The sequence below is a fragment of the Manis javanica genome, chromosome 3, assembly GCF_040802235.1.
Source record: "Manis javanica isolate MJ-LG chromosome 3, MJ_LKY, whole genome shotgun sequence".
Taxonomy (NCBI): domain Eukaryota; kingdom Metazoa; phylum Chordata; class Mammalia; order Pholidota; family Manidae; genus Manis; species Manis javanica.
In genome coordinates this window covers 179,628,022-179,654,119 of record NC_133158.1, presented here as the reverse complement: position 1 = coordinate 179,654,119, position 26,098 = coordinate 179,628,022, and the positions used below count along the sequence as shown (strand labels likewise).

At 44.8% G+C, this 26,098-nt stretch overlaps 2 protein-coding genes across 6 annotated transcripts in view; both read left to right on the top strand.

Annotated features, from left to right (window-relative positions):
• The window catches only part of LOC118973375 (uncharacterized), a 111,197-nt gene that overhangs the window by 64,293 nt on the left and 20,806 nt on the right, over window positions 1–26,098 (top strand). For 2 of the 3 annotated variants that reach the window (XM_073232490.1, XM_073232489.1), the window contains exon 3: window positions 17,162–17,298. Coding sequence is in view for 1 of the 3 variants with exons in the window: in XM_073232488.1 (XP_073088589.1) it covers window positions 17,162–17,369 (208 nt within the window). In the remaining 2 variants the exon portion in view is untranslated. Of the gene's footprint in view, window positions 1–17,161; window positions 17,459–26,098 lie in introns of those variants that run through there. The other variant, XM_073232488.1, reaches the window with a different exon arrangement.
• The window catches only part of TRAK1 (trafficking kinesin protein 1), a 137,438-nt gene continuing 132,249 nt past the window's right edge, over window positions 20,910–26,098 (top strand). For 2 of the 3 annotated variants that reach the window (XM_073232485.1, XM_073232487.1), the window contains exon 1: window positions 20,911–21,127. In XM_073232485.1, the coding sequence (XP_073088586.1) occupies window positions 21,037–21,127 (91 nt within the window). In that variant the 5' untranslated portion in view covers window positions 20,911–21,036. Of the gene's footprint in view, window positions 21,128–26,098 lie in introns of all 3 variants that reach the window. The other variant, XM_017658133.3, reaches the window with a different exon arrangement.

Sequence of the window (26,098 nt, the reverse complement as noted above, 5' to 3'; positions counted from 1 at the left end):
AAAACCTGCAGGCTAGACGTAAGGTGTGTTTGTTTTGCTGAGAGGGTACACTTCCCTGTGTATGCCTCCCTATAGCCAGCTTGGGAGATGGATTACATTATCCCTGTGTTTTATATGTGAAAGGTAAACCAGAAAGAAACTCAACCAAGGTCCCATGGGTAGTGAGTAGTGAAGTCAGAATTCCAGGACAGATTTTCCAATTCCAAATCCAATGTTCCTCCTAGACCAGGGGTCAGCAAATTACCTCATCCCACCACTTATTGTAAATAAAGTTTTATTGGACACAGTGACCAATTTTTCATTTACATATTGCCTCTGGCTACTTTCTGGTAACCAGCAGAGTTGAATGCTTGCCACAGAGACCACATTGCCCTCAAAGCCTGAAATATTTAACTATCTCGCCTTTACGGAAACAGTTTACCAACCCTTGTCCTAGACCATAGCTGAAGAAGTCTTCCGGCTATGTGTTATCTGACTTTACTTCCAGGAAAGCCTTTGTGACCAAGTTCTTGCTCTTTTGAAAAGGTGTGAACCAAACAGTGAACAAAGCGAAAGCAGGTGAGGCGGCACAGCTGCGCCTTCCTGCTAAGGTGCCTGATTACGTCTTGCTGCTGGCTGGGTGGGCCACAGTTTCTTTCCACAGTCCTGTGAAGAAGTGGAGTCTTTATCCTTTCCCCTTGAATCTGGGCTGTCTTTGTGACTTATTTTTACCAGTAGGTTATGGTGGAAGTGACACTGTAACTTTCAAGACCTAGAGAGATCTGTAATTTCTGCATCAGACTTTGACCTCTTGAGGTCCAGTCGCCATATGAGCTGCCCAAGTAGCCACATGGAAACAACATGTTTCCAAATGAGAGAAGTCTCAGTTTTCCAGTCATTCCTGCCAAGGTGCTAGGCATGCAAGTGAACCCCTTGTTACCGTCTGCCACAGCTTCATGAGAGACCCCAAATGAGAACAGCAGGGCCACCCAGTGGACTTCTGGCACCCCCATGGAATTTGAGGGAGAGTACATTCATTGTTGTTTTTCATAGCTGTGTTTTGGGGTAGTTTGTTATACAACAGATATGCTTTAAGACCAGGTGAGAGAAGTCCTGGGGAAATGCCATAAATGCCTTCTGGATTGGGTGGTTCTCTCGCAGACAGTCTCCAGTCATTGCTGGAAGATGAGGTGTGAAACATTTTTTTTTTATTAAGGTATCATTGATATACACTCTTATGAAGGTTTCACAAGAAAAACAATGTGGTTACTACATTCACCCATGTTATCGTGTCCCCCCATACCCCATTGCAGTCACTGTCCATCAGTGTAGTAGGATGCCACAGAATCACTACTTGTCTTCTCTGTGCTACACTGTCTTCCCTGTGACCCCCCACACACCATGTGCACCAATCATGATACCCCACAATCCCCTTCTCCCTCCCCACCCCTCACCTTTGGTAACCACTAGTCCCTTCTTGGAGTCTGTGAGTCTGCTGCTATTTTGTTCCTTCAGTTTTGCTTTGTTGTTATACTGCACAAATGCGGGAAGTCATTTGATATTTGTCTTCCTCTGCCTGACTTATTTCACTGAGCATAATACCCTCTAGCACCATCCATGTTGGGGCAATGGTAGGATTTGTTTCTTTCTTATGGCTCAATAGTATTCCATTGTGTGTATGTACCACATTTTCTTTACCCATTCATCTACTGATGGACTCTTAGGTTGCTTCCATATCTTGGCTATTGTAAATAGTGCTGCGATAAACATAGGGGTGCATATGTCTTTTTGAACCTGAGAAGTTGTTTTCTTTGGATAAATTCCTAGGAGTGGAATTTCCTGGTCAAATGGTATTTCTATTTTTAGTTTTTTGAGGAACCTCCATATTGCTTTCCACAATGGTTGAACTAGCTTACATTCCCACCAGCAGTGTAGGAGGGTTCCCCTTTCTCTGCATCCTGGCCAGCATTTGTTGTCCCTAGTGTTTTCTATGTTGGCCATCCTAACTGGTGTGAGGTGATATCTCATTGTGGTTTTAATTTGAATTTCCCTGATAATTAGCAATGTCGAGCATCTTTTCATGTGTCTGTTGGCTATATGAATTTCTTTAGAGAAGTGTCTATTGATATCTGCTGCCCATTTTTTAATAGGGTTATTTGCTTTTTGGGTGTTGAGGCATGTGAATTCTTTATATATTTTGGATATTAACTCCTTGTTGGATATGTCATTTACAAATATATTCTCCCATATGAAACACATTTTTGAACTTGCTGTTTGAGTTACCCACATGCCATTCCTAAGAACCCTAAAATATTGTCAACTGAATCTGGGAAGCTACCATGTGATTCTAGACTAATAAGAAAATAATGAATGCTGCTTTATTATGAGCTTAATCATGGAAAAGCAAGTGAATAATAAATATTTTAAGCAGTTTACAGCATGTTTCCTAAAATACTGAAGTTAAAATGTTTGTGTTAGAGTTCCTGGAGATGAAAAACTTTTCTGAAAATGACTTAAGAATTGATTTTGCCTTTGAGTATTAAAGGCTTATTTTTAATGGGTATGTTGGGTAAAGGCTGTTCAATTTGATACTGTTTGATTCTAATCAGAGGTCACAGAATTGGAACAGGTTTTAAAACATGCCTTTCTGCAGATCTGAATCTCTGGTACTTGTTTGTGCTGAGCATTCCTGACTGCCTGGCCATGAAACTCTCTCATGCCAAAGCTCATGGTTTTATTTAACTCACTGAGCTTCTCGGAACAAACTTCGCAGTCTAAGAATGTCTGCCTTGGTGGGTTATTTGTCTGTTGGATAAGGGCCAAGCTCTCTTTAGCATGGGCTGTCTTAGTGCACAGTTCCAGAGAGTACAGTGAGTAGTGCCCCCTGGAGCTGTGTAATGCCTTGACCTTGCATCTGCCCCTCCTCCTCCAGCTCTCTCTCTTGAATCCTGAGTTCCACCCACATTGAACCTTTGTAGTGTTTTCTTGTTCCTTCTGCCAGAAGTGTCTTCCCTGTCCTTGCAATTAAACAACCCTAAAACCTTGCTTTAAAAAACAGATGCTTGTAAACAACACTAATATGTTTACTCATTGCACCCTGAATAATTTAAAAATTGGATATACCTATACCACCACCATCAAAACACCTAAATAAAATTAAAGATTTACTTTTTGCAGTTCTGTTTGTCCTTAGAATGTATGTGATTGTGTACAGAGGATTGTGTGCAAGACTGATTTTGATAGTGTCTTGTCTTTTGAGTGCTAATGATAATTTGCTCTATGATTATGTTCATTTTTTAATCTTTACATGCAGTATGAGAGCCATCTTCATTGACTTTAATTATTAGATTATGTAAAATGCTAACATGATCCAGAGACCAAAGTGTACAAGTTATACCCAGAGCTGGCTCATTACCCTCTCAATTCTTCCATCGTGTTCCTATCCCCACCCCCACTAAAGGTTATTAGCTGTTAGTTCATCCTGCATCTCTTTTTGTAAAAATAGATAGCTACCTATATGGGAATATTTTATTTCCTATTCTTTCTTGTACAAAAAGTAGTAATAATAGTAATAACCTTTTTATACCTTTCTTTTTTCACTTATATTCTTATTAAATATATATGTATATATATATATTTTTTCCTTTACTGCTGTACAGTATTCCATAGTTGGGGTGAACAAACTTATATATGTAAACATTTAGGTTGCTTCTAATATTTTACTCTTATATTCATGAATGAATAACTTTGTATGGTTTGTTAATGTTCTATAGTTTACATATTTCTTGTTCAGTTTATTTCTAAGCATTTTATTTTGCTGTCATATTTGGAGTTTCATCTTCCATTATATATTCTAGCTGGTTATTGCTTGTGGATGTGGAAGCTGTTGGCTTTTTAGCTAATATATCCTCTTGCTGTACTGAGTTCCTCTATTACTTAAGTTAGGTTTGTTATTTCTCTTGTTTTTTTTCCCAAATATATGATTGTATCATTGTAAAGAGATCAATTTCCCATTCTTATGCTGCTAATTGTTTTCTTTTGCCTAACTATATTGGTTAACACAGCCAGCACATTGTTACACAGTAGTCCTAACCTTGTTCCTAACTTTACTGAGAATACTGCGAGTGTTTCCCCACAGTCAGGTGTTGGCTTTAGAACTGTGTGTAGTGTGTATGTATATTCATATTAAGGCATTATCCACCAATTCCTTTTATATGGAGTGTTTTTATTAGGAAGAAGTTGTTGAATTACATTGCAGTTTTTTAGTATTTATGGAGATAATGATTTTTCTTCTTAGATCTCATAGATGGATATATTAATGGATTTTTAAATGCCAAACCAAACCTTATATTCCTGGAATAGGTCCCATGATGTGTGTGGATCTTGTTTGCTTATGTTATCTCAAGATGTTTTTGTTTATATTCACAAGTAAGATTAGCCTCCACTTTACATTTTTTGTCTGAATCTGGTCTATGTGTCAGTGTTATATTTGTTTCATAAAAAGAAATGGATTTTTTTTCTTTTCCTGTGCTCTGGAACAATTACATGTAATTGGGTTATCTGGTATTTGAAGGCCTAATAGAATTTCCCTATGAAATTCTGATTTTAAATTGAATAATAGAATTTGATGGAGAAAATTCTCATTTTGTGAAGTCTAAGGATTCCTTAAAAACTTTTATATTGGGTTATATGTTCACTATTATAAGTATAAACAATAAGCTAACCAGAAATTTATCTAAAACCAATCCCATTTCCAGAGATTGAAATTTTACAAAATGATATTACTATGAAAAAGGGTACCTGCCAAGATTGGAACCATTCTGTGTTAATAGAAGCAAAACTATTTCAGAGCTTTGCCTTTTTTATTTTATAACGTGCTGATAGAGGCCAGGCAGATAACACAAAGGGATGAAACTATTGGGTATCAGGTACTGGGAAGTGGTGGGGACTGTGGCAAATTGGACGGCAGCTTAAGATGGGTGGGAAGGGAGGGATAAGGGGAAAAAAAGCAGGCATTACTATTAGCAGACATAATGTAGGGGGGGCACAGGGAGGGCTGTACAACACAGAGAAGACAAGTAGTGATTCTATAGCATCTTACTACGCTGATGGACAGTGACCATAATGGGATGTGGGGGGGGATGTGACGATGGGAGGAGTCTAGTAAACATAATGTTGCTCATGTAATTGTAGATTAATGATACCACAAAAAAAAAGAAAAAATTGGAGGTCAGCTTTCTGGCTCCTGACCCAGTCCTCCATCCTAGCAGCATCTTAGGAAGGTGAGCCTGATGTGGTCAGATCTCCAAATTTATCAAGAGAGGCCAAGAAATCCAGACTTTTTTTAATGTGAAAACCTTAGACTTTTAAGATTTGGCAATTAGTTCAAAATTAACAACAGTGTAGGCCAAACAACACAGTTGTGGAAATGTGACCCCATGAGTTCCCCTGAAGCCATGTGGATGGTGTAGTTTTGAAGCTGTGAGCAAAGTCGTGTTGTTAAACTTCAGTTGTGTAGAGGGAGCTCTAAGGAAGTGGCTTCAGACCTGCCAAAGCCCTGGGATGGGTCATTTCCTCTGTGCCGGACAGATGATGGCACCTCCGTGGGGCCCCCCACTGCTGGCATCCCTGGTGGTGGTGCCTGGAGGGGACCTGCGAGGCCCCAGTACCTCTACTTGGGATGGCAGGTCCTCCCTGCCCCCTGGCGGGGTGTTTCCTCCTTTTTGTCCTGCCTTCCTGTTGCCTACCTGTGTTGTGCTTATCAGGGCCCACTCACCCTTCAGAGACCTTGACATCCCCTGAATCTGTGTGACTGAGGGCCCAGCTGTTAACATTAATTCGGTGTGTACATGGTTGTTTTGACCAGTTCCCTAGTAACAACCCTGTTAATTTCAGTGAGAAAGACTAATCAGGCACCATTTTCTTGAAAAAAAAGATATGCTTCCTTCAGCCCTGTGGTGGCTCTGGTCTCCAACCCACTGCTTTCTGGGATATTCTTGCAGAGACTTTTGGCTTCTACCCTAAATACCATGCATTCCTAATTATTTGTGCTACTTCTTGAGTAATCCCAAGGTCTGCTGTGGATTACTTACCAAAAGTGGATGATGCGGTTTCCCATTCCTTTCCAGATGGCCTGTGTTAGTGCTTTGTAGAAAATTTCTTCTTTGCCATCAAGTTAGTTTAAGTCCAGAATCTGATTTTTAATGTGGAACAACCACTTGCCTCTTGGGGGATTATTTAGAATCAATAAACTCAGGAATAGGATACATTTTTATACATGTTCCTGAAGTGTGAATTGCTAGCTTAACGAACTTCTGTGTGCTACAATTTGTTTAGAGAACTAGGTAAGGGCTTTATTAATTACGCTTAAGTATGTAATTGAAAAGAACAGTATATGTAGCTAATTAGCTGTGTCCAAGCTGAGAGATGATTCTTCCCACTTGATCCTACAGTGAAATCAGAATACAGTGACAACTGCTGTTACTATAGCTGCAGAATCTGTTTTCAACAACACAAGACTATGATTTCACTGTAGTTCACTGCACATTGAGAAGCTGATATGGAAATAGAAATCATTATTCAGCAATACAAGTGAAAAACAAAAATTCCTATCCTCTGATGCTTAAATGAGCATCTTTTTTGTTTTTTGCCTTCAAACTCTCAAGTTTTGTGGGTCAGTTTCAGAAGCTGGCCATGGTTTTGTCACTCAGGACTCCCCCTCAAACATTTCTTTCTCATTTCCTAATATGACGCATAACTCAGTTGAAATCCATTGTTAGTTATAGTCACCACAATTATGGTTAGCCTCTTGTCTAGTTGTAATTAAGACAGAAGTTGGGTTGGTTATATTCAGTAGGATGAATAATTTAATTCTTTCTATACTCATGGAACTGTTATTAATTTAATTTTTACTCTCATGGAGCTTTTACTATGTTCCAGGCACTGAGGACACACTAGTGAACAAAATAGGCAGAAAGTGTCCTTATCAGTTTTTGCCCATACACTATTAGGCATGGAATATAAACCATGTCGCTTGAACTTTATATATAGCCCAATTGTAGGAAAATGCCTGTTGACATAGGGTCCCCGTTCCCCCACAGTCTAACTCCCCCTTATGGGGAGTTTTCTCAGAAGTTTGAGCAGAGCCATCATTTATTCTGTATGCTTAGAGTGCATTTTATTTTACTTTAGTGTATTATCTTATTTAATCTTTGTGCCACGCCTGCATATTACTTCCCATTTTATAGATGGGAAAATGGAGGTTTGTAGAAGTTAACTAACTTTAACTAGCTCAACATCACACAATGACCAGTGGTGACTGTTTGTCCCCAAAGGGGTTGAGCTTGTAGTGATGTGCTTTGTGCCTCTGTGGCTGTGATGAGAAACTGTGTGCACATCCAGGCCGTTTGAAAGTTGTGGGCAGGTAGAATGGTGTAGTGGTGAGGGGAGGGCTCTACTGTCATGCTGGAGGACAGCCAGTGACGTCATGAGGAGGAAACAGGACTGTTGGGTGTAGTTCTGTGGGGGGGGGGAGGATAAAGCATGAGGTTGGGATGCCTGTGAAGAAGAATTATTCTCCTATTATATTTGTGGCTCATTTTTATATAACAGAGACACCAAATCTATACCCTGTTTTGTGATCTGCCCTCTTTCCACTTCGTCTGTCTTGAGCATCTTTGCTTGACCACCATGTGTTTCTCTGCAGGGTCATTAGAAATGCTGTTTTAGTGAGAAGTGTGCAGATGTGTTATGTGAATGGATCAAGTTTTATTTAATTGAAACCCATACTATTAGATATTTTCATTTTCCAGTTTTTTTATTATGCAGTGCCAAGAAGAGGAAAGTTAAATGTCTGCACACAGTTACAGTTTTTCCTTAGGAAATAATTGTAGAAGTGGAATTGCTTTTGATGCATGCCCTTGGGCATGAGCGAGTTCATTACCTGCATCCTCATCAGCAGCACGGGCTAAACTAGAAAAAAAGTGTGCCGATTTGACAGGCAACAAGATATATTGCATACATGTTTTAATTGTCATTTCATTGGTTACTTGTGATTTTTCTCTTGAAAATTATAACTGCGTTTTCTTTAATAATGTTTCATACATGAGCATTTTTACTGGGAATTTTAACATTTTTCAGTGTGAAATGACCTTCACAATTTCTTTAAAAGCATTTGTCTTGAAATCGACAGTATTCTTATAATCTTAAAAATTTTTTTTTCATGTAGGTTGCTCTTTTTATGTCCCAGCTATTCTGAAAATTTTCAGGTCTGCAGACATGGTAAGAGAAGAATTCCCTTACACATTTAAAGGCTTGTTTGATGTGTGCTGTGGTGTTAAATAGACTTGGGTTCAGTACCGGCCCCACCTCTAGATTCTTGGGTTGCGGGCAAGTTATTTCCAGCCCATTACCCCATCAGCAGTTTGAGGAGGGCTGCTGGGAGTTTTGGGTCGGGCCTCCGTGGGTAAGGCGCCCAGGCCTGTCCTGGCACATGGCCCCTGTGCGGTAAGTGGGGGCTGTTAGCGTTCTTATTCTTGCTTGGGGTTGTTATGGTTCTTTAACAGCCAGACTGCTCCACACAAAGGCTGGGACTGCAGAGTTACGTGCAGAGCACTCTTCCCCTCTCTTCCTCTCCCACCCTTGTCCCACATCCCTGGACCTCCTTCGCACTCTGGTTATTACATTAACTTTATCCTAGAATGTGACAGCTTGGCAGCCACTGTTCCTGGCCGGCAAGGTTTACTGCTGACTTAGGCCTGGACATTGGTGGGGCAGGTGAGTCCCCCCACCCTTGCCTTCCCTGTGGCTCTCAGCTCCCTTCTCCTGTCCCTGGACCCCCAGGCCCCTTCAGAGTGATGGCACAAGCAGTGTGAGCTGCAGGGCCTGACGGAGGACATATGGCTCTTGCTAGGGAGGTTTCCTCCTCAGAGCAACAGCTTTCCAGACTGGGAACTTAGTTTTCCAACAAGCAACCCCACGGTGACTCGGGATGAAGTCACCACTCTTGTCACCCTCTCTGGCTTTGGCCAGCCTCCAAAATTCTTCCTGGTGTCCTGGGAATGTGAAGAGAGCTCTGCTGCAGGCTTGGATTTTCTGACTGGGCTGCTAAGTGGGGTAGGGAACATAACAGCCAGGGTGCAGGAGGAGGACTGTGTCCGTGCTGCTTGCCACCTGCCAGGCTGGACTCTCACTCCCTGGTTGGCAGAATGAAGTATCCAAGGGCCACTGTTTAATCTGAGTTTGTCTGAGAGCGCAGAGCGGCCCCTTCGGCCTGGCGTGCTGGGGGAGCCCACCTGCAGAGTGATGTACAGAGTCAACCATTTCTGTCCTGGTCTGGGAACACTGCCTCAGGACTGACAGCCAAGTTTTCAGTGTCTTGTTCAGCTTTTAGGGTCTGTCAGGTGACACATGTCTGTGCTGGGCCAGGGTCAGTTGGCCTCCCTGGACTCACTTTGTGCTGGAAGCACATAAAGGTTCCGATGTGGATGAAAGAGGAAAGGCAGGGCGTGAGAGCGGCCCTGCAACCTAGCCTCCAGCCTGGTCTCCTTTCTCAGCAGAGGGAGCTATTTATGGTGCATTATAAATCTGCCGCTGCCAGCTAGAGAGGGGTGGGGACTGTTACGTAAGGCTGCCAGAGAGCACTGCCTTTTTATTCATTTTTCTTCCTTATTCCGGAAGATAGGGTTGGGTTCACAGAAAGCAGCATTGCTGGGCATTTCTATTCTCTCAAATGCAGCAGAATTACTTTTGGAAACTGGGGAATTTGGTCACCTGACAGCAATTTTCACTGATGAGCGCTGATTGAGCAGAAGGAAATGTCCTTCATAGGAATTTGTTGGGGCAGTGCCCGGAGGTGGGTTAACCTTTGTACAAGCAAGGTTTAGAAAAGAGAAGCTGAGCTGTGGGGCTAACCTGAGTCAGTCATCTTTCTCCATTTGCCTTGAGCTATGGAAATTTCTTTTGAGTGATTCTTAATATTAAAAAAAAAACTATTTTGGGGATTCCTTTTGTTTAGAACTGGAGAACAGTATAGGCTTAAAAATGGCATCTACTTCATATGTGTGTTTATGTGTGTGCATGAGAAGGTGGGCAGGTGAGAGCATGGGAAGAAAGACACACAGGGTAGGCACATGGGTACAGCCCCTGCTGCACCCAGAAGTCATTCTGTGACACCGCCAACATCTGCTTGCTGTCCAGCCACCCCAGCCTCTTCTTTTCAAGGGTCTATAGGAGGCCCTTATAGGCGTTCACGGGAGACCCTGTCAGATGTCCCTGGCATCTCCTTTCCATGCCTTCGTTACTCTAATGTGGCCCTGCCTTCCTGCTGTAGTGGCTGATACCAGCTTCTCCGAATAGTCTCTCTTGTTCTATGGATTGTCACACGTGTCCTCTCGCAGGATGTTTCTTCCCCTCGCAGCATGGCGTAGCAGTAGTTGAAATCTTTGAGTGAATCATAAATGCTTCCCAGTCCTGCTTCTACCATTATCTGAAATAAAACTTTGAACAAGTCACATAACCTTTCCCCACCCTGCCTCATGGAATGAGATGATTTCTACAGAACCAGTGACATCATGCATGTGAAAGCACAGGGAGCTGCGTCACCCTGCAGGGCCAGCGCCTGCCTGTTGGCAGCACGGCTCACTTGCCCCCTGGCACCATCACCGCAAAACTGCAACTCATCTCCTCCTCCTCCAGCTGTCCCTATCTTACATGATATTTTCCACTACTTAGCCACTTGTCCGGTTATTTAAGGAGCTGGCTTGGACTGATGGGTGTGCCAGAAAGGTCAGCTGAGGTGGGGAGTGGTAAGCTGAGAAGTAGGGAAGCGGGCCTGCATGGCCAGCCCAGCCTGGCCCCGGAAGCCAGACCGCATCTTCGGGCTGGCTGAGTTGTGAATATTTCTTATATGGACCTGAGTGGTCTCAGTGGGGTCTTCACTTTGGGTTCCTCTGCTCCTGTTAGAGCAAGAGGGTTGTTCTGAGAGACAGTGATCAAGGATCACATGGAATGTCTCCACATCAAGGTGAACACATTTTAATAGTGATATTGCTCATGCTTGTGATAGACCAGCATCCTTGGAGCCATTCAAATTAAAGTTCAAATCCTGGGCTAGTTATTTAATCTCTCTGAGCCTGTTTCCTCAACTGTAAAAGGCAGATACTGGTATTACTTTATAGGTTGTGATCCTTAAATAAGATCACACATGTAAATTACTAAGCTCAGTACCTCATTTTACAGTTACAGGAATGTTGGAGCTATTTGCACTTTAAAATAGGACATGTAGGCCTCATTGCCTTCTAATCAGGCAACTGTTTCCTCAGAGAAGTAGCTGTAAGAAAGCAAGGAAAGGAACGGCCCTGGCCCGGACAGTGGGAGACCCTAGTGCTGGTCATACCTTAGTCAAGGGCCTTCCTGAGTGAGTCGTCCTTAGGTGAGTGTCAGGTCCTGGAGGGCTCACCCTGAGTGGCTCTTTTCCTTTAGGGCTACCACAGCCTGTAGGTTACCTGGCCTCATCAATTCTGAGATAGATACAATGTATTGTACCTGTGTTTGTATCTTTGCTCAGTTGCTCAGTGCCTAGGGCAGGTCTCAGAATATTGGTTTCAGTCTCAGACCTGCTGTCCCAGGCCTGGCAGGTAGGCCTCTTTGTTGTGTCTGCTTCCTCCACCAACTTGGCAGCCAGTTGGTGGTACCCGCATTTTGTAGATGAGATTCACCTTGGACCCTGACCAAGGTGATGCTGAACTGGGACCAGACTCAGGCCAGACTGGGTCACAGTGTTGGACCTAAATCTTCCCCAGGGGCCTAAAGTGTCTGAGTGGCCGCGGGCCAACTTCTCACTCCGCTCAGGGCCACACGGGTTCCTGGGGTGTGCTGCACCTTCAGAACCATAGGGCCTGTGGGAGGCAAAGGGCTGAAGTCGGTCTTTCAAGATTCCTGTCCCGTTAATCAATCAAGCACTAACTTAGATACTGCTACAAAGGGACTTTGCTATGGAATTAAGGTTACTGATTACATGATTTTAGAATAGGGAGATTACCCAGGATTGTCTGATTGGCCGTGGAGGGGGTCACCCAGCCCTGGCTTCTCCTTGTCACTTGTTGGGCCTCTGACCCGGAGCTCTGCTCTGTTTTTCCAGGTAACCTGAGTTTGTCCGAGAGGAAGCTCTCTTTCAGCCCTTTGCAAGTGTGTGCCTTGTGCTCACAAAGGGCAGCTCTGCCTGCACAGTATCACCCGGCTGTCATGCTGGATGTTGTCTCCATGTGGGTAGGAGAGGCTTCATGGTGATAGCAGGGGGAGCAGGGGAAGGGCTGGCCAGGGTGCAGAAGCCCTCCTGCAGCTCCACCTGCCCACTCTTGGGTGCCCTGCAGGCTCAGCTATCATGCCAGCCCTTCCTTGTTCAGAGGAGGCGTCTGAGGCCCAGTGGAAGGATGCCATCTCCTCAGTGTCACACAGCACTTTGGGTTTTCAGTCAGGTTCTGAGCCACAAAAATCACACACAGAGGGGGAGGAAATCTTAGGAACTTGCATACACGTACTTTGTCAGCAAAGTTCAGCAACAAACCAGAATAAGCTCGAGTAGCCTGTCAAGTAGTCTTTGACAGCCTGGGGCCTGGGGAAACCTGGGGAATCTTTGACCATGAAGTCGGGAGGAGAGTGAGGTAGAGGACCTAGGCCAAGGGTCCTGGGCACGAGGTAGGGGATTCTGTCAGCTCCCATGCAAAGCCGCCTCCACGTGTACTTTCTCCTGCTTCTCTTCCTGGCACCTCTTTTGCTGAAAAATTGACCAGGTTGCAGACTTTTCTTACTCCTCTGCTGAGAAAAATCCCTCTTTCCTGCAGGCTTCCCAAGCCAGAATTCAATAATGAAACAGAGGCACTTTCATCTCTCAGGGCCATCATCTCCTCACTTAGCTTAAGCCTCGTTTGTTTCCTCTGCCCGAAAGAAGCCCTTTGCCTGGTGCTTCAGGGTTTGGTGGAGCCAGAGAGCATCCAGGGTTATGGCTGCATCGTTCCTGAGCCCTGTGTGGAGCAGTGCCTTCCTGCTTTAGAGACTGGAAGACAAGAGACACGGTCAGCAACCAGGAGCCAAAGATTGTCACCACATTGGGTTCCCGTCACTTGTCCCAGTCCAGACCTGGATTCTCTCTTTTGTGGCTCTGACCTTTGGAAAGTTATTGAACTTCTCTGAGCAGTCTTTTCCTCAACTATAAGATGGGGTGGGTAACAGCACCCAGCTTAGAGGTAGAGGTGGCAGGTGGTATATGGTAGGGCTTGCAGAGTGCCTGGCTCTGTTCATTTCTGATTTGGAGCTCTTAGCATGAGTTATTAGCAGAAAAAAGGGTATCATGAGTAAAAAAATAGTTATTCTATGTGTTGGAGGTAAGTGACCTGTGTGGATTATCTAATTTTTTGGAGGTCAGTGACCTATGTGGATGATCTAATTTTATAAAATTCGGTGGTTTAGATGTGTCATAATTTATAACTATTTTGGTATTGATAGAATTTAGGTTTTTTCCTGATTGATTTTAGTGAGCTAAAGATTGATCTTTTCACTTCAGGAGGGGCTCCTCAGTACAGTAGAATCTTACTCAGCCTTAAAAAGAACACTAGCTACAACACAGATGAACCTTGAGCACCTTGTGCTAAGTGAAATAAGCCAGTTACAAAACGGCAGATGTTCTACTTGTATGAGGTACTTAGAGTGGCCAGAGTCATAGTGGCCTAAAGTAGGCTGGTGGTGGCCAGGGGGGCAGCCAGTTGTTGGTTAATGGGTACAGTCTCAGTCCTGAAAGATAAGAGTTGTATTTAAAAGGGAAAGTCATTCTCTGTGATGAGAACCTTTTCGCAGATCTGTGCTGAACTCTGTGAGAACTTACACGGAAGAGACGGGCCTCACACAGCTAAGGTCCAATGCAGTCTTTGCTCTGGAAAACAAAGCACTTGCAAAATGGCCATTGCTGACCTGTGTTCATGTGGTGAGAATTAAAATGCACCAATTCAAATCATGGGATGTAATGTACCTTAAGCGTGGTATGTATATGAATGTGCACACCTGTGGACTTAATTTTTTTTAACTGGGATTTGTGATTAAAAAAATAAATGGGAGTAGTTCTGTTCTACTTTAAGAAAAGAAAAGCAAGGGTCTCTTGAGCTTTTGAAGGCTCTGACAGTTGTTGCCAGTGAAGTGTACTTTGCACTTCAGAATGGTTGCTTGCATTCCCTTTTGAGGCTTGCCTGAGCATTTGCTGATGTCTCCAAAATTTGTTTTTTTAAGAAAGTGCCTGTACGTACTAGAAGTATTCATTTTATAACAGTATGTTTCTGGGTTAAGTGTATGACAACTGTAAATGGAAACAAAGGTACTAGGAGGAGAAACAATAGCCATTTAGGGCTAATGATCAGGGGTTAGGCCAGCTCCCTCCTCTTATAGACGATGAAAGTCAAAATTGTGTAGTCTGTGGTTGAAGTCCTTGTTAAGAAGCTTTGTGTGTTACAGACCCTTTGTTTAAAAAAATCATGTTGGTTTGAATGGAATTTTCCTAGCGTTCAATAGAATAATGGCATTTCTGCAAAGAGAGAAAACATTTCAAACTTCTGTGGAAGGATCTTATAGAATATGTCTAAGGCAAGATTAAAGAAAGTGTGAGGGAGAGGGTTTTGAATCCTCTAAAATCCTTTGGAAGTCCCTGTTTTCATTACCTATCATTTCTCCATGTAGGGTGTCTGTCCATGCTCATAAACTCATACCTGCTCTGAAGCCTCCTGGTCGCATCTTGACTTCTCTCTGGTGGCACTGTGATTGACTCAGTCCTCTGTGCTGCACTTTATTCTTAGAATTTCACCATGATAAACATCCTTGGCCCATATATACTCAGGCCAAAGAGCCTCATAAATTTAGCCAGGCTCTCCTTCCAAATTTGTTCTCTCCCTCCCCAAAGTAATGCAAAAGACATGAGTTTCTTAAAACTCTTGCCAAATTGAACATTGCTATAATTAAAAAAATTTTTGTCAGTCTGATAAGAGATTTTTTTGGATCACTATTAAGGCTCCTAAGCATGTTTGCTGTGTGTATTTTATGTATTTCTTTTTTGGCAGGAGGAGGGAATCTTCATATCCTTTGCCCATTTTTTTCTTTTGGGCCATTTGTGAATCATGTGTATCAAGCAAACCTTAATCCCAAGTGCTCCTGGTTTGATTTCACTGCCTCTCTGACTTCAGCACGTCTTCTTCACCTCTGAGCTCTTTATGTGGATTTGTTCATTAGGGAGAGCCCAGAGTGGGTGGTCAGCATGCCTGGTGCTCCTCAGGAGTATTGGGGTCTTTAAGTTTTTAAATATTTAATAATGTCTTTCTGCTTGGGAATTCTAGGCTTTTTCTTACCAGGTGGCCTATCCGTTTGTCTGTATCTGAATCACCGGCTAGGTGTTAACAACTGGTTTTATCTCTGGTTACCATTCACTTTCCACCAGAGGTATGCAGGCTCCCTTAACCCCCTTCCCATTTTATATTTATGTGTTCATTTTAACGAGGGCAGAAAGTTTATCATGTAGGCTGAGTTCATTTACAATAGGAACTGTTGGTGTGTTTTAGTAAATAACGTTGAGGGAAAATGGAACAGGCTTAGGGCTGTAGTTTTCATTCACAAGTGAATGTGCCCGTTGGGTAAAGTGTTAACTTTCTTTTCTCTGCCTCTTTTTTTTTTCCTTTTCTTTATTATTTTAAAAAATGTACTATACATGCATCATATAAAAGCACAGTAATTCTGAAACTTTCTTGGTCTCCAGACCCCTTAAAAATTATTGAGGATCCCAAAGAGCTTTTGCTCATATGTGCTGTATTGATTCATATATATTGTATTAGAAATCAAAACTGAAGATTTTAAAACACAAGAAAAAGGGCAGTACACATTTTATTAATGAGCTTTCAGAGCAAAGATGTTATCACATATCATTACCCTCTGGGAAATTCCACTGAATCCATAAGAGAATGAGAGCCAAAGTACCTTACAAAATAGTTTTGATTTTATGGACCCTTTAAACTGGCCTCGGGGAACCCCAGGGGTTCTCAGGCCACGCTTTGAGAATGGTTGTGCTAACGACTGTTTCTCAGGCTTGCCACCTTGTTCATTAAGCTTGTGTTTGACATTTTTGCTGGGTGTATGTGTTCGTGTGTACATACATGTGCACTTGTGTGGAGGTGGCCTGGGAGGAGAAGGGGCTGTTACCCAGGCACAGGTTCTCCGGAGGCAGGAGTGCTGCCCTGACATGTGTCGAGAAACCCCTTGCTTGTAGATTTGCTGTGGCTGGAGCGTGGTGGAGTCCTCAGCAGCCTTGTGGTGCGCATCTCTTTTCCAGAAGTTGCCTTGAGCCCCAGGCAGATATTAGCTGAGCTTGTGAATTCCCAGGTTAGGCTGGTGTTGCTGGAATGGCCCTAGAGAGAGCTTGGCCTGCTGTGCTCCCAGGTCTTAACCTGCTCTTTGCAGATCTTCCAGAGCCCATGAATGGGCTGAATTGCATGAGCTATTGCTCATATATGTTATACTGATTCATATACATATATCTTCTTGAAGTTGCATGTGATTTTTTTGAATAAGGCCTGCAGTTTCTATCATATTCTTAAAGGAGTCCCCTAATTTCTTGCCATAGTTTAGGGTATGGGCATGCCTCAAAGTTCCTGGAGAGTTGAGAATGTGTTGGGTGTAAGAGATACATGAAAAGAGTTTAAGAAAAATTCAGTGTACAGGTACAAGTGGTACATAAACTCTGTAGAAGTCAGTCAATGTGCCTCCCACAGAGGACATACACAGCCGTCCTCTCACGTGGTGTGACACCAGGTGTCATGGATGTCCTTACTGCAGGGCACGTGCATTATTTTAGCTGTGGTGTGTGTGGGTCGTTTACTTGCTTTGAGCTGCTTCGGGGCAGGTATTCGTTTGTGGGGAAGTCATGTGCTCTGTGGTTTGGTCTGCGTTGGTACCTGACTGGTTGGATGGAACTTTGCTGCAATTCTTTTATGGAAACTGAAGAATTTGATTAGAAATACTTTGGCTTGAAAGAAACACTTTTCAGAATTTGCAATCTGAATGCACATCATACTGGGGCCTTTATTTTCTAAAGATTTTGTCCATTTTTTTCAGAGACCCTAAGTAACTAAGCTCCTCTTTCTGCATTATCCCCTAGATTTCCTGTAAGGAGCCACTGCTGGCGTGCCAGACCTGCTGGGGCCCATCAACCTGACTGCCCCAGCCTCCGGCAGTGGGGCCCCCAATGGCAGTGGGCATCCCCTTGTGAAACCTGCCAAGCTGGACGCCACAGCTCTGCACGACGACACTTTGGCCAACTCTGTGCCCCCTTCGGAGGCATGCAACCATGCAGTCCTAGCCTGTAGCCCGGGCCTCCCAGAGGAGCACTATGTAAGCGAGGCTGTGGAAGATGCTCCCAGCTGCAGAGGGTACCGGGATGCCTGCACCATCACTGGTATGGGGGCCTCTCCCTGCAGGGAGGGAGGAAGGGTGGAAGAGAGGGGGCCCCAGTCAGTGAGGGCTGGGGCAGGGTGCAGGCACAGAATAGGCCTGGGAGAGGTGATGTGGGGTGGGGAGCAACCACCAAAGTGTAAGGAGGCTGAGCTTTGGGATCCTGACACCTGCCATCCAGAACCAACCTGTGTGAGATGAGGACAGCACCTCATAGAATCACTGTGAAGGTAAAGATGGGAAATGAACCCTAAGCACCGTGGTGGCCTATGGCAATGCTTGGCGTTCCTTCCCCCTCTCTGAGGCTCATTCCTTCAGCATAAGATAGATGTAATGGAGATACATGCCACGGTGTTGGAGGGTATAAACATGGGGAACTGCAGGCAGTGTGCCTGTCACTGGCCAGATTTGTGAAGACACATATTCTTACAGATTCCTGAGGCTGTTCTACATTCCTAGTGTCCCAGGATAGGGTTAATCAGCTCCCAGTCAGCTGGCAGCATCTGCTGTTCAGGCACATCCTTTTCGAGCTCTTGCTTGTTTCTTTTTCCCCAAGGGATCCTTGAGACAAGAGCTTGGAGCCAGCACAGGAGAACCCTGGGTGGAAATGGTGTAGGGTGGGGTGTGGAATAGCCAGCGAGGAGCAGGACTGTAGTTAACTCCTGTTACATTCACACTAAAGTCCTCATTTTGCTTTTGTCCTCCTGACTAAGAAATGGTCAGTGATAATGTAAAATACGCACATATGATTCCTCCGGCTTTCCACTGCTGTGTCTCACCAGTGAAGCAATGAGGACCTCCTGTGTGTCAGGAGTTCCTGAGGGTAGAGGGGAGGGCACAGCAATGGCCCAGGATTGCAGCCTGGGTGCCTGGCCCTGTGCTGAGTTCCTGGTCCCACGAGTGGCCCTCCCTCCGTTTGTGCGCCAGATCCCACCCTGCTTGCCTTCTTACCAAAGGACACAGTTCTGACATCTCCCTCCCTCTACTGTGTCATCCGTTTCTGTGTACACAGGAACATGCCAAGATCTTGCCCTTCTTGGAGAAGAATCCTTGGCCCCAGTTTCTGCACAGCCAGAGCCCCTGCCTCTGCTCCTTGGTCTGCTGACTCCAGTCTCTCTTCTGCTGTGTCCTGCGTCTGGTACAGACAGGCTGTGGCCGCACTGCCGTGCCCGTGCTGAGGGCCTTGCCTAGCCTTTGTCCCCGCCACCCCCAGCAGGAGCCAACATGGCACACCGCTTCCTTCTCCTGCGCTGTCCTCCCTTGGCCTCAGGTCCTGCTGCTCCCAAAGCTCCTGCCTTGCTGGCCTTTCCTCTTCTTCTGAGCCTGGCTCGGCAGAGCACCTGGGCTCAGTCCTCCTAGCCCCATGCTCTCCCGTGCACCTCTGCCCTGTGGGATCTAGTCCAGGCTCCAGTATTTAAAATCTGCCTCTGCACTGACTACCATCCAGCTCCGGGCCTCAGACTGGGCCTCTCCCTGAAGGCCAGACATGTGGCTCTGACTCTACATACCGCTCTTTCACCTAGATGCCGTAGGCAGCTCAGACTCACCCAGAAAATGTGAACTCCTGATTGCCACCTCCACCTGCCTTCCTTGTGGTCTTCCACGTCTTTGTCAGTGCTGCTGCCATCCTTCCAGGCCAGCAGCCTTGGAGGCATCCGTGACCTCGGCCTTTCTCCTGCCCCCCAGTGTGCCGGGCAGTCCGTTGGCCCTCTCTTCACAGTGTTTCCGGAATCGGACTGGTTCTCACCAGCTCCACAGCAGCCCCTGGCCCTGGCCGCTTTCATCTCACACCTGGGTCATGGCAGTGGTCTCCTGCTTCCCTGCTTGCCTCTGTGCAATCCATTCTCTGCCCAGGCACGAGAGAGGCTTTTTAAATAGAAAGTGAGGTGGTTTTAACTCATCTGTCCCAAACCTCAGGCAGGCTCCCATCTGACTGTGGCCTGTGAGGGTCTAAGTTCAGGGCTGTCCCATGCTCTGACGTGTCTCTTCTCTGCCCACTCCACTCCAGGCACACTGCGCTCCCTGCTACTCCTGCTCGCCAGGGGCATCCCACCTCAGCACCCGACCTCAGGTGCCCTCATGACCCCCCTTCACTTTCTCCAGCTGGCATTTTGTTAGCAGCCTTTTGTGACTACCCCCTACATAAAGAGTGTGACCCGTCCCTTTCACCATATCCTTTCCCTGCTTTGTTCTGTTTTCTAGATTTAGCCAATGAGCTACAATGTGTTTGTATTTTGTCTGCCAGAATTGTAGTAGAATGGAAACTCCCTGAGGGCACAGACTTTGTGCTCCTCTGATTCCCAGTGACTAAAATAGCACCTGCATGGGGCCAGTGCTCAGTAAACATTTACTGTGTGAATAAATCTTGTAATGCCATGGTTACTACAGTCCCTTGAAGTGGAGACTGCTACCCCTTTTTATAGGTAATAGGACTAAATCACAAAAGGTTCACATCCTGTGAGCTCTGAGGGGTGAGCCTTGCATCCAGTGCATCCCCCTGGGGCACATCCCTGCCACCCAGGAATGCAGCCCAGCGGGGTAAACAGTGAGCGAGTGGCAGTGGATGGTGCACGGTGACTAGTGCAGGGAAAGGGCAGGCACAGGGACAGCAGCAGGCAGGCTACCTGGCTGAGCCTCAGGGGGAAAGGAGGACCCAGAAGCTTCTCAGAGGAGGCAGTGTCCCAACTAACCCAACTATGTTCTCATTTGTCCACACATGTTAACTAACCCCTGGGATTCTAGTGGCCTCTGTGCCAATGAAATCCCAGGAAACACCCAGCCTATTAAAGTAGTTTTACCTTCCTCAGACATGACAGCTGAGGGTAAGGATATGGCAGAATGCGGTGCCGAAGCTTCCAGCCCTACAGGCTGTGTGACCAGAGGTTCTTCATTGGGACACCCCTAGCAGGCCCTGTAGGGTGGCTGAGAAGTAAGCCCAGTGCTGTCACATTTGGCGATGGCTTAGTAAATGGGCGTAAACACTGGTACTGCTACGGGTTGGGGGTACTGGGCAGTCAGAGGGTGCAGTATATGCTCAGATTAAAGTATTATGCGATGGCCATGGAGAGGAAGGCCCAGGATGACATATGCTCTCCCAGAGACCTGGCACATCCCTAAGAATGTGTATGTGGGCTCCGAGGGCTTTGCCAAGTGCAGTCCCGAGAGGCTACTTGGCATCTGGCCTCTGATACACTCCGCCCCCACTTCCCAGTGAGCACTAGATGAACAGCAGACTTCTTGTTCCTCTTTAATCTTGTGGCAAAGCCAAATGCCCATCACAAAGCCCTGCTCCCCCTTCTTCTCTGCTACCCCCAACCTGGGGATATCACATTTTGGGATGTGTCATTTTGTTTGGGGTGGTTTAATAAGATGAGCTGATAGGGTGCCCAGGCTCCTGAAGTTACGTAACCTACTGTGCTTCCAGGGCAGCTCAATCTTAGGATTTGCCCCAACAAGCAGACTCAGAAACTGCTGAGGAAGGCACAGGAGGGTGGCTGCACTGAGGTGCTGCTCAGGCTGGGCTCTCATGGAGAATCGTTTTTCTCTCTGAGTTGCCTTTGGAGTTACTCCTTATTTCTGCACATGGCATTGGTACTTCAACTGGGGCAGCCCGTAAGGGCCCAGCCCCCACCAGGACTCTGCCAAGACAAACCCATTCGGACACAGTTGGGTGGTAAGTGTGTTTGCTGAGTGTGTCTGCTATCTGTGTTCTTTGTGGTGTGGCCAGAAAGGAGAAAAGCCCACAGGAGAAACAGTTTCTTGCTCTGTTCTGCTTGGCAGGTTATCCTTGGACATGTGGCAGGGAAATTGCAATATTGAGTCATTGAAAGGCAGAGTGGAGGGACCTTAGAGAATGCTCAGCCCTCACCAGGCTCAGAGGAGGCAGGTGAAGGCAGGGCCAGGAGCGGCAGGTGTGGATTGGGGCCAGGTGTGCCGGACCCCCTACCTTCCCCTTTTCAGTGCCCGGTGACAGCTGAACAAGGGCTCTCAGGCTCCCTCTGGCCTCTCCAGCTCTGGTTTTCCTGATTTTGTGTCTTCATCCCGGTTTTCTGGACTCTCTCTGGTGTCTGGGTCAGCAAGAAATTTTTTAAAAGGTGAGGAACAGTCAGACGATATCTCCCTTCTCCCTTCCCTCTTTTCTGCTACTATTTTTTTTTTTTTCTCATTGCTAAATGTACTTGGCTTTGTACCTCTGATCCACACCCAGTGATGGGAGCTTGCTAATCGGTTCTGTTCTGGCTTGTCTCCCTTCTGTGGGACTGGTATGCTCCTCACTTCTCTGGGCTGATCTGAGTCCAGTGGCCAATGACCCATCTGGTGTATCCTGTCCATAAATTGTTACCCAGGAGCCGTCTGGGCCAAAAGCCAGTAAATTCCTGAGAGGCGAGCTCCCCTTGTTCTGCTCCATTCAGTTTTAGGTTCCAAGACATTTGAGACTTTGGATGAGAGATTGTGAACATGCTGGGAATGCGGGGGCGGGGTGCAGGTTGGGGCAGTATTCACAGGATCTTCAGGCATATTCAGTAATTCTGTTCAATCCGCATCCAGTCAAGGCCAGCTTTTTGCTGGGGTGCATTGCTAACGCTGGTTTGCCCCTCAGAGCCCTGGCGGTGGGGGATGTGTGAATGAGTAGCTGTGGCCCTGGCAGGAATGGCCCCAACTACACTGACAGGAGTTGGGCAGTCTCTTTATCACAGGGCCACCATTAGGATTTGTTCCTTTTTGTCAGTAATTTTAGCCATCAAACTTGACAATTTATCCTCTGAAAATATGCTCAAATAAAATATTGTAGACATCTTTTATGAATTATGTTTCAGGTTTTGCTTATAAATTCCTGTCTAGGATAAATTTTTAATGTGTTTTCCATTGAGAGTTTACTATTTAAATGGTAATTACTTGGCTAAGTGAAACAGAAAAGAATGGGCAATGAAATATCCCTTCTTTTACAGGGTGAGAAAATGTGAGTTAGAATCAAGGGAATTAAAATTTTTTTCTAAATTCATAATTCAGAAATGTTCCACTCCTCTCAGTGGAATCTCCCCTATTAAACAGTTGTTTGTTTCTGCAAATGGAGTGTGGGAGGAGGGCCCTCTTAGGCTGATTTCTAGAGCTAACCATTTTATCTTTAGCAAAAAACAGAAGCATTCTCATCTGTCTTTTAAACATCTGAATGATTTGGGAGCCACCGGCTGGTCTTGCTTCTCCTCTTTTCCTCCTAGGTGAGGGGCAGACTGTCACACAGGGTTGTTGACATACATTGTACAGTTTAGCTAAGTGTGTTAGCAAGATTCTTGACATGGGATTGGCAAGTTACACGTCCAGGTGCTTGATATGTTTTTATTCTCCTAATTGATCTTTGTTCTGAATTTGAAACAGATTTTTAATGCATCTGATGTATTAGTGTTAATCTTTGCCCACTTCAAATCATTTTAGGAAGCTGGCAAGTAGTAAATTATAATTAAAAAATTAAAGAGTAACCTTATTAAAGAATTAATCAAAATGCTTTGCAAAGTCTTCAGAACGTTGATCCTAGCCACAAATAGCATTTCTAATGGTGTCCTTTTAGGTGCTAAATTCTCCTAATGGATTTACGTTAAGTTGATCTGCAGGCATATTGAGGGAGTAAGCATTGTTTCATACACACTTTGTCAAGGCACTCTCTCTTTAGGACGACAGACCAGGGTTCAGGAACCATTGCTGACCGAGGGGTCAGACATGGGCCTCTGCCCTCCACGTGCTGGTTTGCCCACTCAGCTGAGGTCTGCTGTGGGCGTTCTGCAGGAATCACGAGGGAGGATGGGAGGGGCACTGCTGCTGGGACCAGGACTTGCCAGAGGGTTTGGGTGCTCCCCCAGCCCACGGTTCTCCCACCCTTGATTGCAGGTGAACTTTGACAAAGTTAAGTCAGTCAAGTTGAAACTCTCATGGACCGAAACTTTGTAACTATAATTAGGCCTGGAATGAATCAAATTTCATAAATCTTATATTAGTCAGGGCTCTCCAGAGAAACAGAACCAACAGGATGCATATATATATATATATATATATATAAAATGAGGTTTATTGTAGTGAATTGGCTCTCACTATTATGGAGACTGACAAGCCCCAAGATGTACAGGCAGCAAGCTGAAGAGCCAACATTATAGCTCCAGTTCAAAGACCAGCAGGTTTGGGGCCCAGGAAGAGCCAGTGTTCCTTCCAGTTTGAGTCCAAGGGCGGGAAAATGCTGATGTCAGCCTGAAAGCAGCCAGGCAGGGAGAATTGTCTCTTACTTGAGGGATTGTCAGTCTTTTTGTTCTGTTCAGACCTTCAGCAGATTGAATGAGGTCCACCCACATTGGGGAGGGCAATCTGCTTTAAGGTGTCTACTGATTTAAATGTTAATGTCATCCAAAAATGCATCACAGAAACACCTAGAAAAGTGGCCAAGTATCTGGCACCCCCTGGCTCAGTCAAGGTGACAATAAACCATCACAAATCCTAACAAAGGATTTGTCAACTTACTGAGTAGTTGCTGTGTGCCTGGTAGGCATCCAGACACTGCTCCAGAAACTCATTTGCCCTCAGTACCCTCAGTACCACCCTGGCAGGTAGGGACTATTATCAGCTGCACCTTTAAGGAGGTGCAGAGTGGAGTGGTTTGTCCTCTCCTGGGCAACAGGGATCCTTGAGGTTTGTACCCAGCAGTATTGTTCTCTGACCCTTTTTAAGTTAACTTCCTTCACTGTGGGTTTTTCTTTTTTAATAATTTCATTTAACTAGGGTTTTAAACTGTAAAAATAATATATGCAAGTAGTGCAGCTTGAAGTTTTACCAAAGCATAGTCAATGTAGAGTTACACTCACTCTACCATCTACACAGTTTAACTGTTAAAACAAAAAATCATTCCAAGCAGTTTTTATGCATGTAATTATTTTTCTAAAAAGTGCAGATGGGACCATATCATATACCCTGACCTGCATTTTAAAAAAATTGATTTTTTTCATTACAGTACATGTAATGTTGCCTTATTCTTTAAAATTGCTAGTAAGTCTTCCATCGTTTGGCTGTATATATCATCATCCATTTATTTATTTATTTATCTATTTATTTATTTTTATTTTGGTATCATTAATATACAATTACATGAGCAACACTGTGGTTACTAGATTCCCCCCATTATCAAGTTCCCCCACATACCCCATTACACTCACTGTCCATCAGCGTAGTAAGATGCTATAGAGTCACTACTTGTCTTCTCTGTGTTATACTGCCTTCCCCGTGCCCCTCCCCACATAATGCCCCTTTTTCCCCTTATTCCTCCCTTCCCACCCACCCTCTCCAGTCCCTTTCCCTTTGGTAACTGTTAGTCCATTCTTGGGTTCTGTGAGTCTGCTGCTGTTTTGTTCCTTCAGTTTCTTCTTTGTTCTTATAGTCCACAGATGAGTGAAATCATTTGATACTTATCTTTCTCTGCCTGGCTTATTTCACTGAGCATAATACCCTCTAGCTCCATCCATGTTGTTGCAAATGGTAGGATTTGTTTTCTTCTTATGGCTGAATGATTTCCATTGTGTATATGTACCACGTGTTCTTTATCCATTCATCTACTGATGGACACTTAGGTTGCTTCATTTCTTGGCTGTTTTAAATAGTGCTGCAATAAACATAGGGGTGCATATGTCTTTTTCAAACTGGGCTGCTGCATTCTTAGGGTAAATTCCTAGAAGTGGGATTTCTGGGTCAAATGGTATTCCTATTTTTAGTTCTTTGAGGAACCTCCATACTGCTTTCCACAATGGTTGAACTAATGTACATTCCTACCATCAGTGTAGGAGGGTTCCCCTTTCTCCACATCCTCACCAACATTTGTTGTTGTTTGTCTTTTGGATGCTGGCCATCCTAACTGATGTGAGGTGATATCTCATTGTGGTTTTAACTTGCATTTCTCTGATGATTAGAGATGTGGAGCATCTTTTCATGTGCCTGTTGGCTACCTGAATTTCTTCTTTGGAGAAGTGTGTGTTCAGCTCCTCTGCCCATTTTTTAATTGGATTATTTGCTTTTTGTTTTATGAGTTCTTTGTATAATTTTGATGTCAACCCCTTATTGGATATGTCATTTATGAATATATTCTCCCATACTGTAGGATGCCTTTTTGTTGTACTGCATTCATTTATTTAAACCAGTAGTTCTCAGATGTAATGTTCCCTTTTATAACAAACATTTTGTAATTTCTCCTCTATTAATTGGAAATTAATAGCTAACCAATCCTGCTAAACACACAATTTTAAAAGAACCAGTGTCACGCCTTATAGTAATGTGAGGGAGAGGGTAAAATGGAAGCATGTAAATGTCAGTTTCAGCTGTGTGGACAGGGCCTCCCTGGGACACATAATGAGTGACAGGCCCTGCCCCTGCAGGCAGAACTGCTCTGAAGGTGGCAGCATACAGGCAACTGACTGTGCTGGCCCCTCATGGTCCCTGAGGAGCCACTTTCCTAGGCCGTCTTGATCTATGTTTCAAGCTGTTTCCCATTGTTGCTTTTAACAATGCTCTAAGGAACATTCTTAGGGGATGTCTTTTGGGTCACTTGTCATGCATGTCTGGAAGCTAACAGGGCAGGGGCACTTAGGATTTGGTATACATCACAGCCTTGCCTTGC